Source organism: Dissoconium aciculare, assembly GCF_010015565.1.
Source record: "Dissoconium aciculare CBS 342.82 unplaced genomic scaffold K489scaffold_10, whole genome shotgun sequence".
Classification (NCBI taxonomy): domain Eukaryota; kingdom Fungi; phylum Ascomycota; class Dothideomycetes; order Mycosphaerellales; family Dissoconiaceae; genus Dissoconium; species Dissoconium aciculare.
In genome coordinates, this window is record NW_022984960.1 from 903,919 (window position 1) to 918,481 (window position 14,563).

The window sequence follows — 14,563 nt, forward strand, 5'->3', positions numbered from 1 at the left end:
ATGCTAGTCTGATGCCCATTGTCACGCGCGTTTGATAGGTCTGATTACACAGCCGTAGGCATTTAAGTGGAGGAGGCCTTGTCTAAGATAGATCCCCTTCGCCCCAAAGAATCATGTTCAATACTGAATGAGGCGAAGAATCTGTACCCGGTGAAGACATGGAAAAACTGTCCGACCTTCTTAAAGTCTCAGGTGGTGAGAACAACGAAGAGGCGCCAGCCGCCTGGGCTTGCATTTGCGAGTGACTGGAGTGAGTCGAGTCGAGCTTTGAGGACGATTCCGCTTCGACGAGGAATCGTTTCAAAGCCCGGATTCCCCTCTCCATGGGCGAAGATAATTCGTTCCGGTCTCTGCTCGAGATGATCTCATTCATGAGATTCACCAAGCGTGCGATCATATCCATGACGCGCTGGCGCCGCCTGTGCTCGCCTAGGATGCCGAGAAGGAGGGCAGAACTGAGGCCACGATGGATCGCACCCCACGACTGTTGAGCATAGAAGGTCACGCCGTTCAAACCTATGTAGGCGTCAACCGTGTCGATCAGACTTTCGACACAGGGTTGCCTGAAAAGCTGCGCGATCTCCGTCCCGGCATTCGATGCTGCGCGACCGATGGCTGGACGGAAGAGTTCGGAAAGGACGTATGACGAGTGCATGTAGAGGCCCCAGTGCTCGATTGCCTCCCTCTTGCTCGAGCACTGTCTCGAGTCGCGAAGATGTGGCGAAGCTTCCGCGATGATTTGGGCGATCGAATCTCGATGGGCGTGGATTCGGGAAATCTGTAGCCGCGGTTCTACGGGCGCTGCGCGATTGCGAATGATCGTCGTGGCAATTTGGCTAAGGCGGTACATGGCACCATGGTAAGCACCGACCGCACCGAATTTCTGTGGCATGTCGCGAGTGCTTGTATCGAGCATGCCGATCCGATCATAGCTTGTGCTGAGAAGACTATCCTGCCAGATGATCGCCCACCATATTTTGGATCGGAAATGAACCACTTCTGCTGGGATACGTGGTGGGCAAACCTGGTGTAAGCCAAGTCCTTGGGCGAGACGAATAGTCAAACCCAAGAGCGACCAGGCGATGCCGGCATTCTGTTACCGCGTCAGTGAAAATGTTCCGATTTTGCCACGACAATGGGACCCAATACCATGTTGTTGGAAAGCACAAATCCGATGAGCGAAAGAGCCTGGATGTGGTGAACGCTGGGCTGAGCTATGAAGTTGGTGAAACGTAGGCACTCAAAACTGCAGCATACTGGTGACATGTGAGTTAGCACACAAATAACCACCGCAGAGTGATCGTACGAGGTTCGGAGATGAGGAAGCGACATACCGTATACACTGGAGGTCAGCTGCCTCTCCCTCCGCCCCATGTTCTCGACCGATTGTGCGCCAGCAGCCATGACGGCGAACAGCAAAGCAAGCCAATGGAAACTCTTCCCGTAGATGATGGTCTCGTCGATGCCTTCATCTTTGGAAGCACGTTTGTCTCGATCAGCGACGAATTGAGTGACCTCCAAGCCAAAACGTTCAATGTCTGCCACTCCAGGGTAGATGATATGGCTGACATCCCGATAAGTTTCGTAGAATTTTTCCATTTGCGAATTTAGAGGCAGCACGTTTGCTAGCTTCTTTGCGCGCTCGATGGAACCATGAGGAAGACCCCATAAATCGACGAATGGATAAGTTGCAGATTCATTATCCAGGCCGAATAAAGGCAAAACGTTTTTGCCCAGATACTCCTGTAGTATTGGTTGCTGAACATCATTGGTTTCCGGTGATTCCTGGCCCAGACCAAATAAAAGTGCTGGGATCGAGTCTCCACCGAAATGCACAATCTCACCCTGATGTCCCGCACTGTTAATGGACTTGTGTGGATGTAACGGATGCATGCTTCAGAAGGACTTACCGATTCGTTCTTGGTATGGAGACCATGGCGATCAGTGTGTGATTGACGCCGCGCATCAGTACGTTCGTCATGCGGCTGCTCTCTTGCTTGGCGCTGATCCGTGCCGAGTGAAGCAGCAGCATTCGCTTCTTGTATCGATCGCACCTCGCGCCGAAGATCAGTGATTGATTCCTCCAGATTGCTCAGCTTCTGACACAATACGTCAAAGTCACTCCTAGACAACGTCACGGCGCTGGATGATTTTGTCTCCGCCACAGACCTCGGGACTAGCCCATCGTGAGGATTCTCTGCAGCGGGCCGCTTATTGGGAGGATGGTAGCTGCAAGCCTCGGGATGATCTCGGTCGCGGCAGGTCTTACAAGGGCGTGTAAGGTCGCATCTTCAAGGGGGTCAATTCTGGTTAGTTCTCATTCGACATCTCTTGATATAAGCTGATAGCCGTCCATGCCGTCGACCATGGATATGGGCGTGACGTTGGCCTGAACATGCTCACCTCACTTTGCGCAATCGACACGGATAACACGCTTTGTGCTCACGAGCCTTGCGCTTCTTCCTCAGAAACTCGTTGACCTCGGAGGGAGGCGGCACAGGACCAGGGTCGTCCGCATTGGGTGTATAATGTGAGGGCGAAGAATCCTCTGAAAGGGTATGCGAGTCCATTCTGTAGGCGTTCGAGATGGTTGTGCGAGCGCTCGGCAAGCATCAATTGAACTTTAAAGCGACGTCACGGTCACGAGAAATGCTCTTCTATCATGGCAAATTCATAGTAGGCCAACTTGAATTCCGTCGACAGAGTGAAGTTCTGGAAGATCCTGATGTCACCGGCACTAAGGAAAGAGAATCTTTGCAAGAAACACGAGTTCCCTGAACAGAAGCAGTGGCAACGACCGACGCGATGCGGCTCGCAGTACAATGGTGACAAGTGAGACCGCGTTCCCTGCTTGTTTAGAGCTCCTCTCAAGATGCACGTTTGTGCGATCTTCCTAGACTAGTGACGTGCCGCGGACCAAGGGATTCAGCAAGATGAAACCCTTCCTCCGAGCAATATCACTACCACTACTGCACACCTGGGTGGGCACTACTCGCTTTTGCGATGGAGTGATTAGGGTTTCAGCCTTACTCCAGTCCCCAATCCGCACATTTCAGCGGCGGGACACGGCCAACATACCAGGACGCCTCACAGGACGTTAAAGTGTCTTCGAGGCGTGGGTGATCTATGATTTCAGAAGTGGGCCGTGCCTAATCGATGCATTACAAACATGGAACGCCTCATGGTGGCACTTCCTCTACATTATTACTATTGTACTCAGGACGACGAGGTCATCGTCGCTGTCGCTGTCGATGCCTGATTCTTCACCTTCCTTCCTGCTTGCTTCATTTTAGCATCCGTGGCGGAACTCGACGGACTTTTTACATGAACAGGACTGTTGTTCCCGCTTCCGCCACCCGCGGTCGCTGCACTGCTTCCTGCAGGAATCTCCTCGGCTAGACGCTCGGTGACACCCGCATCATATGCCAGCTCCATGCGTCGAATGCCTTCCGGGTCAATCTGGCGAGCGGTGGCCAGCATGTCGATGCGGCTGTCGTCGTCATTGTCGTCCATATCCTCGTCCTCGTCTTCATCGTCAGAGGATCCGTATGGCGCGTGCAGTGGTTGGAGTGCGGCTGATGGTCCGCACCCGTCGGATATGGGTCGCTCCCAACGCAGCTCATCCGACTCGTCTTCTCCGCCAGATTCATCTTCGTCAGAGCCATCGTCAGCAGACATGAAATTTAGCGCTGGAGGCAGTTCCGAGGGAGGTAGATCTTTGCGGCGCAATGAGATGACGCGGTGCTGGTGCAGGGGTGTGGCTGGACGCTGTGCTCGCTCGGAGTCCAGAAGCTTAGCGAATTTTGGTGGAATGATTTTCGAAATGGTTTGGTCGTGTTTCGTCGCGTCCTCGACCGCAACGTGGCAGCTTCGGACGGCAATCGCGAAATTGTCAGCAGGCCAAACACCACCAATGCCAGTGACTTCAAGTTCTACAGGCTTTATGTTATCCGTCTCAGACGCTGAGGAAGATTGTGACGGGAAGGACAGCTCCTCAGAAGCCGGGATCGGATTGTCGCTGAGGTCCATGGGCTCCGGTAATTTAGCGGTCATCAATGGACCGCGTTTCTCAGGCCCCGGTCCTTCAGACTGCCGGGGAGCACCGACAGGCACGCCGCTAGCAGGATAGTAAGGAGGTCCGAGCGGATAGTCCTCGAGAGGATACTGCTCGCCGCTGAGATCGGTGATGAATCGAGATGTCTTGTAGAAAATGATGGGACCATCGTCCTGGACCTTCCGTTTCTTTTGGGGTATGACTTGAGTGGCACCATGCAAACCTGTAGCCATCCCCGAACTAGTCATCGCAGATGAGTCGCCATTCTGTAGAGCGGGAGGCTGGGAGAAAACACTATCGCTGTCGCTGTCCGAGGACGTGCTATCGGTACCGTCGGAACTATGACGCTGCACCAGGAGGGGTGTATATTCAAATTCATTTGTCTGAGATCGCAAGGTTCCCGATGCATTCGAGCGGCCACCAGCTCGCCTCTGGCGTTTCCGAGGACTGTAGGTGTTTGGAGTATCCAGCCCAGCCCGAGTGCTCGTTGACTCAGCCCCACTCCGACTTGCTGAGGTCGAGCCAACCCATCGTACTTTTCGGCCGCAGTCCGACAGCTCAAATTTGGACGTGTATTCTGCCAGTGCTTTGCGCATGAAATCAGTCGTCACGTTGAGACTGTGAAGCTGAGCCATGTTTGTTAGAACATTGAGATATATCCACCCGTGATCCTCGCCCTTGGGTGTCCTCGAATTTAAGTCGATTGGAGAGAAACCCAAATGCGAAATGTATCGAACGTTCTCCATAGGGTTTTGGGCGCGCTGTGGGTCGAGGTCGAGGGGTTTTGTTGGTCGTTGTTCCGGCATTGCTCTCTCCGATGGATCGCCGTCATCATAACCGCTCGTATTGAGTGCCGACCCAACGGTTGGTCTCGTCAAGTCGTGCCCACCGGAGCCAGTGCCTGCAGCTCCTCGAGGAAGCATATGTGCTTCGCGAGGACCTTCCGAGCGAGTGTGCAGATTGTATCCATATGTAGCATCCCGATCCTCCTGACCCGCAAGATCTGAAACTTCTTGTTGCTGCAAAAGATGCAGATGTCGTCCACCGGAGGCAATGCGTCCAAGAAAGATCTCCTCGAGCTTGTCGATGACGACCTCCTTCTTCTCACGGTCAGACATGAGAGTTGGATCCCTGTGGTTTGTCTGGGACTCTGGAATGTTGCGCAAGAATTTCATGATGCTGACACCTCGAGATCCTGGATTCTGATCGGGACGAGCCACCTGATCAGGACGAGCCACCTGATCGGAACGAGCCATGGTGCGAGAGCCGGACCCAGCGAATGTTGGTCCCGAGAATGAGTTCGATTGATATGCGGAATCCGAGATTGGGGCGGCCAGTGCTCCCGAATGTGACACGGGTAGCGAAGTGTATGTATCTATACGCTCGGCGAAACTCTTGAGAATCTGCTCCAACTCCCGTTTGTGAGCACCGTGCAACCCACTTGTTCGTACCTCGAACAACTTTTCATGCTTCAGATGCGAGTCCACATATCGTTCTGCTCTCTTTAAACGCCGCTTTAACCTCTTATTCTCAATCGTCAGGTCATCGATCACTCCTCTATATTCATCGGTACTGCTTCCCTCCGTGCCAATGCGCAACATGTCTGCGCGCCTTGGCAAGGAGCCGGCGTCGCCGCCATGCCTTGCAAAATGTTGGCGCCGTGCGGCTGCGACCTCTGGGGGAGTTTCTGAAGAAGAGGACTGCGGCATGAAGAATGGAGGTTCATCGTCGGCGAATGAGGTAGAATGCTCCTGCACTTCATTGTTGGATTTGTCGAACCATTTGTCGGCGTTGCTGCTCTCGCCACCAGAGCTCTCTTTTCCTGGCCGGAGACTGGAGGGAGAATCTGTGCCATCGCTCCCGCTGGGGTGTTGGCTCTTCCGCGACGAGTCGCTATCATTCGGGGAGTTCCGCCGCTTCGAGTGAAGAAGTGATAATGAGTGGTGTGGTGGCGGGCGTCGATGCGTCGTCGCGCTGTCGTTTTCAGTACGCTTCGCCACTGCGATGACTGGCTGTCTATCCTTGGAAGCCATGGCAGATATGATCGTGAGAGGACTCGACGAGAGCGTCACACTTATTCGAGCACTTCATACGCGGATATGTGTAGGCGCTCGATTGCCAAGGAAATACAGAATGTCGTAAGTTTCTGCGATATTCGTCGACGCTTGGGTGGTGCTTTTTGTTGGAAATGTAAATGGTTCGTCCAAGGCAGCGGGTGAGACGCCGGCTACTGAATGGGCCGCAATATGGTGAAGGTCGAAGGGTTCAGAACGAGCGACAGGCCTTCACCATATCGGAGAAGAAATCGGCCTCAATCGAGATCACACGGGTGAGATGCGGTCACAGACGGAGATCTGCAAGCGACATGCCGAGTTCAGGGCGAACGAGCCATAGTGGGCACGAGGTGACCGGCTCCAAAGAGGTTCATGAGGTAGCGATGAGGTAGGTGTGTGATGCAATGACAATTCCTTGATCGTGGTCAGTAGACCCAGCACTACTCATCGGCAGCAGCGACACCACGAGTAGACAGGCCGGCCGCGTTCACGACAGGCCGCGAATTCCTCACGATCGCCGTTCGTGGGCAAAAGGACGATTGAAACGGAAGCCATCGAGAGAGATCGCAGACTGATCGCGCGTGTGTGTTGTCTGGCGCTTGTGCTCACGATTGCGCCGTGCTGGTCTTCGATGCTCATGACCGCCAAGACTTGACGTCGGGATCGAGAGCTCATCTTCGATGGATCTGTGCGGGTCTACTACATACAGCAGTACCACCCTTGGACTCTACCCGTTGAACGCGGGATACTGCCTCAGGCCGACCATGATCGCTACACGCACACGTCCTCCACTCCAGGGCTGAGTGGAGCGTATCTTCATCAACTGTATAGGTAATTCAACTAGTTTTTAGACAACATTGACACAGAAGCCGGCAATTTCCCTCCTCATCAGTCCCATCTCCAAGGCACTCCAGAACAAACGCAAGGTAGTCAATCCGCCGTATCGTGAATCATACCGCACGACAAGACGCGTCAATTGCGGCGAACAGTCCAGACTCTTTGCGAAACGAAACCCGAAATTAAATGTGTGCGGTACAGCTCCGGCTGATTGTACCGCAGCACTGGTGATAGGGGTCTGGACCCAGCATCGTTGTTCAGAAAACCAACCTCACAAGTCGAAACGAGTTGTTCTGACCTGGTGACATCGAAAGATCACCGATCGTATTGTCGCTCCTAAATCTCGCATGATTGTTGTCGCAGCCACATTTGTCGGAAATTCCATACTTCTGACATTCCTTATTATGTGATATATTTGTGTGAAGTTCGTCATTAACAATTACATGCCGTCAACCGTAAATTTTAGATCTCTGAGGAGTAAATGCACACGCCGCGGTGCAATATATGCAAACTGGTGCACCAGTGGGGGACTTGCTTCGAGAGCTCACACCATTTGTACTCTTGAGGGGCGTCTTCATTTGGTCGGCGGCTGTCAATTCATGATTGAAATTCATGCAGGTAGCACTAGACATTCGGAACAGTGCCTGCCGCGACCGACTTCTGTCACGTACTGGTTGGACACCCGAGTGGAAGTATCGCGCGTTATTGGATGTCTTAGGTACGTGCCGCCCAGGCACTACTGTATGTTGAGTTTGGCGCAAGAACTTCCAAAGGTTGCCGTTGAACTCGTTATATGCAAGCGACCTCTTACGCGCTAATTCGGGTCATTTTGTTCCGTCGACCATTGCTGTTATCCCGATTGACATCGAAATTGTGATGCCAGGTACAGTACTGTAGTAATGATGTCTGATCCGAGTGGTGCACATGGCCAGAGTTCAAGCTCGAATGATGCTGCATCTATGGTTAGCTCCCGCCAGTGTGAATCCCACCCGATCGGACACGACTCATCACCGGAACGCACATTCTCCGACCTCTCTGATCTTCCAAACTTTCTTGATCACAGCCCGAGCATAGGACAACCTGCAGCATCTTCGTTTATTTGCATTCGAAGCGCAGATTAGGCGATTTTAAAATGCGAGTAGCCTCTTCCGCTCTGTAATTGGAACTTTGCGTCAGCATCGGCAATGCAAAGGAGATCTCTAGCAAAGATCGTTCGCGTCAGCAATCGCTGGAACCTTTGAAGGCAATAATGCAGGGTACATGGGCCTTTGCACGATTACAGTCGGAATTAAATCCTTTGCGTCGGAAAAACTTAATACATGCGTAGTTGGACGTCACGAAGTCGTCATTCGCCCAAGAAGAAATTAGATGGAAGCCCTGAAGGCTTTGCGACGACGAAGACGGAAGATTTGCCGGATGTCATCGTGAGCCACATCGCCGATTGGGCACGTGGCTGGCACACCTCCGTCCCACCATCCAGGGCGCCGCGCTGATACAAGAGATCAGTCGCGCAGCATGAAGAACGATTCTGTGACGATCGACCGCTGCGGGCCAGATGATCGGATACAATTAGTCCGAAGCGACGGCCATTAACAGCAAGGACATGACGCAGACACAACACCTCCCGCCGCCAGTCTCGACAGCCCTTTGAAGCTAATTATGTTGCCAGGCTCCCACCATGATCGAATTCGCCGCTGTCGTATCACAACTCGAGACGAGATCATCGAAATCACACACTCTGGCATTGCGGATTTGTCGATGGACGGACAGAGCCGCCGTCCTTAGAATCACGACTAGAGACGCCTGTCTTCATGCTGGCCGCATTTCGAGAGTCTCACCCTGGATCCCCAGCATACCGTCGTTACTTTTCAAAAGATCGTATCGGTCGACCGCGAATCGGAGAGATCGAAAAGCCCGTGAAACAGATCCCGCTCGATTCTCAGATCTCAACACAGCCGGCCTTTTCGAGGCGCAGCCAGCCAGGACAGACGGGGTCTAAGATGATTCGAGTATTGCGGAATTCTTCAAATGCAACAGGGTGCCCGAGTATTGTAGCTGGCGATCGTGATCTTTGAGCGGAGGATTCATGATGGCTTCATTCATCAGCGGTCACTGATGCAGACATTCGAGAGAGCGATCATGAGCGTGCTTTCGACACTTGCAGAGCAGATTGCTTTCACTCGTTCACGGTAGGTGATAAAGGAAACGTGGTCGAATTGATGTATAGCTTCTGGCCTACTCACCAGTGCTCCTCACCGATCTCAATAGCATTGATGTCAATGCCGTCTTTGAACCACCTTTGTTCTTGGTCAATCTGAACGTCATTCCCGCTCATTTGTCTCTTCTTCATACGTCCATCTTCGGCAAAGGTCCAATCCTCGAGGCCGTAACATCTCTTCCATTTCATTTCGTCGTGGGCATCTTGGTACTCGTACCAAAATTGCACTGCAATTTTGTTCCCAGAAAAGGCAAATAGTTCCTTCCGGAGCGTGTAGTTTTTCTCCTTGTCCCATTTCGCGGTTAGAAAGGACTTTACATCTTCGTGGCCTCGCAGAAATGTCGAGCGGTTACGCCAGACAGTGTCTTCGGTATATGCTTTAGCGACTGCTTCTGGGTTTTGAGAATTCCAAAGATCTTGCGCTTTTTTGACCTTGGCTCGAGCGGTCTCCTCTGTGAAGGGTGGAACGAGAGACATTCTTAATGATGTTGATGGCTGACACGCCGAAGAAGGAAAAACGCCTGAACGCAAGCTTCTCGTCTGGTTTCCAGCAGCTCTCTTTTTGCTTGTGGAACAAATTCGACGAAGGCCCTCCTAAAGGGAGAGCTTTGATGGATTGGCGGTTGTGTCTGTGAAGCTTCAAAGACGGCGATTTTCACCGCGCATACCCATTTAGGCAGGTACGCTTTTGTTGGCTTCCGGATAGTCCCATTTCTCTACGATGTCTTGACGATGAAAGGTGAGATGCGGCGTAGACAATATCCTTTGCACCATCAAAGAGAACCATACACAGCCAGGTGTGTGGCCAGTTGGTGCCTATCACCTTGTCATAATTCCGTAGTTCTCGTGCAGTTGTGATGTGCACATAGTCTCGCGTTGCATAGTAGCATAGTCAAATCCACATCGCGTCCATGGATGTGAGCAGAGCCACAAAAGTTTCGAGAACAACGAAACTCAGCAGTCATTTCAACATTGTTATTCAAATGCATGTAGATCGAGACGAAGTCTGTTATGCCTCTCAGTGCTTGCTGCAACAGCTTACCTCATACATGATGATTTCGTCGAGCCATAACGAGACACTTGAATGTGATGACATGACCACGGCGCGAGATGTTCCCGCACCTCGATAGGATTGATGTTATGTGCGATGATTAGCTCGTCGGGCTGGAATGGGGAGGCATTTCAAAGCCGTGCTTTCGAGGTCAAGATCGCTTTCAACCAAACCTCTGGTGAAGATGCTCCGACCGAGATGCAGGCCAAACAAGAACGCCGTTCACTACATACAGATCAACGTGAAGTTACCTGTCAGTATTCTTCTTGGCAAACGGGAAAACCCACTGGATCATCGTCCTCGCATCAGTTGAACGGTAGCCTCTGGCAGTGATCCAAACTTTCAAGCCGCGAGTGTCATCGAGTATCATCAGCGAATGCAACACCGAGTCGAGCCGGCCACGGCTTGACAGCTGCTACGCAGACACCCTTCATCCCTGTGAGTAATGAGGCAGTCGTGAAGGATTGCTCGTTCGAATAGCGGATCCGCCTTATGCTCTCATGGGGTTCAATTCTCGATGCTCTGGTCACAACGAACGCATAGTTGCAGATGGATGCAGTGGTCGCTAATACACGTTGAGCCATGCGGCACAGTCGGATATCGATAGGGGGCGCAGTCTGTGGGCATTGACCTACCCCTCGGGGCGAGACAACAGCAGTGAGTGGGCCGCCGGAGTGTTTACCGCAACATTGCGTGCAATGCGCTCGTGATGCAGTAGACTAAGTGTCTTGTGTTCGTATGCGAGATGTTGTCCGAAACCGTTGATTGCTAGACTTCGAGCAGACGTTGGGGGGAGCGTCACTCAAATCTAAAAGCTGCCAACTTGAGTACGCATCTTTCAGTATTGTCACTGATCCGTATGATATCGCCACAGCCCGATAACGCTGCGATGAAGTCGTTATTTGCGCAGCGTGACGATGTGCCGAGCCTTCCATATCAAAAACCAGAGCGTGTTGTTCCCATGGTCACAGGTGAAAAGGAGCAAAGAAATATATATGACCAGTGATACTGGCGTCGTCGTCGTCGCGGTTGTCCCCGAACACCTTTCTAACAATACATATGTTCCTCCGCCATGTCTACGAACGCATCGCCAAATATCCGTTCGAGGCACACGTCGTGATCGCAACTTGAACCTTCTTTTGTGTGTGTAAATTTCTCCAACCAGTAAACCTCCTGAATATGCACCTGGCCACATCTAGAACAGCATGTCTAAGCAGCAGCAGCATGCGCAAGCCGCTAAGATACCAGCGCAGCATCCGCCGCCGCTCTCTTGCTTGGGTGGTGGGCCACCGTAGTAACCTCCCTGCTGCGGTGGGTATTGCGGTTGTTGTTGGTAGTACATTGGTTGTTGGCCGTACTGAGGCTGTTGACCGTATGGGCCTGGTGCGCCATAGTTGCCTTGCGCGCCTCCGAAGGCACGGTCGCCACTCTGGTCAAAGGCGTTTTGCGGTTGCTGAGGGTAGCCAGGAGGGGCTCCACCGGGTGCGTTCTATGGACATAATATTAATGGAATTGCCCACTCGTACCCGCCTTCGGCTGTGTCTTTACACAAGGTCTAGCTGGATCTTGAACATACGTAGTTGGACATGATGTTCGAGAACGGGGTTAAAGATCCGGCGAAGCTTGTGGCGGTGACAAGTTAGGAGTTTGGTTCGGAGGATTTGGCCGACGGTCCTGCTGTCTGCACGCTGCACGATTCGGAATAGTTGCTCACGTTGATACGGATGTTTATCGAAGATAGCTTCGCGTGAAGGACGACGGAATAAATCCAAGAGTTTGCGACAAATAAATCAGATGCGAACTTGAGAACGTTTTGATTGATTTCCCGAAGAACAGTACGCGCAAGAGCGGAGGCGCAGGGTGCCGAGACGTGCGTGGCAGTCGTTACCGCCCTGGGATTGGCGTTGCGCAAGCTATTTCTCGGCATTCTCCAGCTTTGCCCTTGAATCCAAGTCTGTCTTCCTTGGCCACGCCCAATTGAGCGGTCGAGGGGCAAGAACGCATTCCTCTTGTTGCTCGGATCTGGCACATCTTCGGGAATGCACATAACGGCAAATTTGTCCAGTTGAAGCAATGTGTAGCATCTGATGGCATCAAAATGCTGCTTAATCGCCCGCGGTTCTTAGGCGCCCCGTCCTGGATCCAATCGGCAAGCTAGTATGCGAGAAGACACCCTGACAACCATTTCGCGAACTACTCCAAGCTACTAAGGCTACAAGGGCTGAGATCCATCAGTATGGAATGATCCGCATACTGTACTTTGGCAGTGTGATTTGTACTCGTGTATCAGTAGTGTGGTGCTACATGCCAGATCGATGACATCAAGTCCAGCATCCTAACAGCGATCAGGAAAGCATGCTTTCTATAATAATTGTCGAAGAGAAGCTCAGCCGTAGAAATCTAGAAACAGAAACTCTGGAGTATGTAGTAATAATGTCATAGACGACGATTTATTGTTCATATTGTTTCCAGTACATCTGATGCTGTGTTGCTGATATGACATGAGGCCATGTACAGGCTTCAGGGCAAAGATCTCGGAAGCGTCATGGCCAGCTAGGGCTTGGCAGCCGCAGCCAATCATTCAACGGCTTGAGGTCAAGTCGTGCATGTCAATGGCAAACTTCCCGTCTACTGCCAGACATTCACGATATCAACGAACTCTCTCCCGGCCAGGACTTACAAGATCAACCCCCACCCCGCACGCAATATGGCATCCAAACTCGCGCCATGGGCTGTCCGAAGCAGCGTGAGGTCTTTCCAGAGCTCACTGCGAAACCAACAGCGCCGCGCCTTCCAGATCTCCAGCGCCAAACGGAGCGACAGCCTCAACGTGGTATGCACGCGGAGGTGATCTGGGGTCCAGGAATGATCAATATACTCACTGAATGTCTAGCATCGCGATACTCCTGAGAACAACCTCAACATTCCGTTCAAATTCAACGCGCAAAATGAGCAGCTCATCAAGGAGGTGCTCGTCCGGTACCCAAGCCAGTACAAGAAAGCGGCTGTCATGCCTCTGCTTGATCTTGGCCAACGACAACACGGATTTACGAGCATTAGCGTCATGAACGAGGTTGCGAGAATATTGGAGATGCCGCCCATGCGAGTGTACGAGGTCGCGACCTTCTACACCATGTACAACCGAAACCCGGTCGGCAGATACCATGTCCAGTGCTGCACAACGGTAGGCAGTGGCCAATGAAAGATGTGTGCGTGGTGATATAGCAGCACTAATCAGACTCCAGACTCCCTGTCAACTCGGCGGCGTTGGCAGTGACAAGATTATGGCAGCAATTGAGGAGCATCTTGGAATCCACCACGGCCAAACCACTGACGACAAGCTCTTCACTCTGACCGAGGTGGAATGTCTCGGAGCTTGCGCGAACGCTCCCATGGTCCAGATCAACGATGATTTCTACGAAGACCTTACGCCAGAGACCACCAAACAGCTCCTCACCGCACTCAAGGAGGCGGCCATCAAGACTGGCGCAGGAGGATTCGCCTCCGGTCTTGCAGGAGACGCCGGAAAGAACGAGGTCAAGGGACAAAGCACTGGTCAACAGCTCAAGCAAGGTGGAGAGGGGTATACAGCACAGGGCGTCAACATTCCCTCACCCGGACCTCTGAGCAAACGGATATCATGCGAGCCAGCTACTGGCCAGACGACGCTATTGAGCGAGCCGCAGACGGGAGAGCAGATGCTACGGAAAGATGGAGTGTTTTAGGGGAGGAGAGGCTCTCTGTATATATGTAGACATGCGCGTGTAAACCACGGAGTTCGCTATTCGTCGTATCAGACCACGCATCTGAGCTTTCCCAGGTGTGCTTCTGTCGAACAACGTCTAATCTGGCCCGCGGAGACCTCGAGTCATACATACGATTCTCGGGCAGGTCCAAAAGAGCTCCTTTCGAGGGTCTGCCTATCGATGCAAGGGAGTTGGAGTCAGAGCTGAGAGTTTCTGACTCCATATGCTTGGCCAGGCATCCAGATCGCAAACAGACTACTAGTCCTTGTATGGCTTCATAGAAATGAAATCGTGCTCGTACATTGCTCATTGTTGCCTTCAGCCCAACGCCAGATCGAATCATTCGCATGAAACAAGATCAATGGGCAGGCGGTTCATGCACATCCTTCAATGAATTTACATCGAACTTATTAATATTGGGCACGTGTTTGAGGTGACTTGGTCATCTCGTCACATGCTGCGGAGGATGAGCCACCCAGCGGCATTCCGAAATGTTTAGCTGTACGCGCCAGCGACGATTACGAAGGGGCTCATCCGAAGTTTTTCAAACGGGAATGAATGAATGGTTCAGCGCCGCCCGGGCGCAGTGTATATTGAAGTGAC

At 52.3% G+C, this 14,563-nt stretch overlaps 5 protein-coding genes across 5 annotated transcripts; 1 reads left to right on the top strand and 4 right to left on the bottom strand.

The window, feature by feature from the left end:
* Positions 1-82: 82 nt before the first annotated feature.
* Positions 83-2,570, bottom strand: K489DRAFT_323338 (uncharacterized protein; the record flags this gene model as incomplete). The annotated part of the gene is made up of 5 exons (XM_033601689.1): positions 83-1,093; positions 1,150-1,256; positions 1,335-1,845; positions 1,911-2,289; positions 2,404-2,570. The coding sequence occupies 5 exons, from the start codon at positions 2,568-2,570 to the stop codon at positions 83-85; spliced, it is 2,175 nt and encodes a 724-aa protein (XP_033457825.1).
* A 646-nt stretch (positions 2,571-3,216) lies between these two features.
* Positions 3,217-6,087, bottom strand: K489DRAFT_323241 (uncharacterized protein; the record flags this gene model as incomplete). Its single annotated transcript, XM_033601685.1, has 1 exon — positions 3,217-6,087. One exon carries the CDS (start codon positions 6,085-6,087, stop codon positions 3,217-3,219), a length of 2,871 nt encoding a protein of 956 aa, XP_033457826.1.
* Positions 6,088-9,184: 3,097 nt separating this feature from the next.
* On the bottom strand, positions 9,185-9,640 carry K489DRAFT_412001 (DUF1348-domain-containing protein; the record flags this gene model as incomplete). The annotated part of the gene is made up of 1 exon (XM_033607871.1): positions 9,185-9,640. The coding sequence occupies one exon, from the start codon at positions 9,638-9,640 to the stop codon at positions 9,185-9,187; it is 456 nt and encodes a 151-aa protein (XP_033457827.1).
* Positions 9,641-11,409: 1,769 nt separating this feature from the next.
* Positions 11,410-11,802, bottom strand: K489DRAFT_412002 (uncharacterized protein; the record flags this gene model as incomplete). Its single annotated transcript, XM_033607872.1, has 2 exons — positions 11,410-11,703; positions 11,791-11,802. 2 exons carry the CDS (start codon positions 11,800-11,802, stop codon positions 11,410-11,412), a joined length of 306 nt encoding a protein of 101 aa, XP_033457828.1.
* Positions 11,803-12,834: 1,032 nt separating this feature from the next.
* On the top strand, positions 12,835-14,335 carry K489DRAFT_382727 (uncharacterized protein). The gene is made up of 3 exons (XM_033605444.1): positions 12,835-13,047; positions 13,108-13,398; positions 13,460-14,335. Exons 1-3 carry the CDS (start codon positions 12,922-12,924, stop codon positions 13,937-13,939), a joined length of 897 nt encoding a protein of 298 aa, XP_033457829.1. The 5' UTR covers positions 12,835-12,921; the 3' UTR covers positions 13,940-14,335.
* The last annotated feature ends 228 nt before the right edge of the window (positions 14,336-14,563 follow it).

Excerpts from the sequence above, each read along its gene's own strand:
- K489DRAFT_382727 (XM_033605444.1), top strand. The coding sequence starts at position 12,922 with ATGGCATCCAAACTCGCGCCATGGGCTGTCCGAAGCAGCGTGAGGTCT. Across the intron at positions 13,048-13,107 it reads GGAGCGACAGCCTCAACGTG|CATCGCGATACTCCTGAGAA; the intron begins GTATGCACGCGG and ends CTGAATGTCTAG. Across the intron at positions 13,399-13,459 it reads ATGTCCAGTGCTGCACAACG|ACTCCCTGTCAACTCGGCGG; the intron begins GTAGGCAGTGGC and ends ATCAGACTCCAG.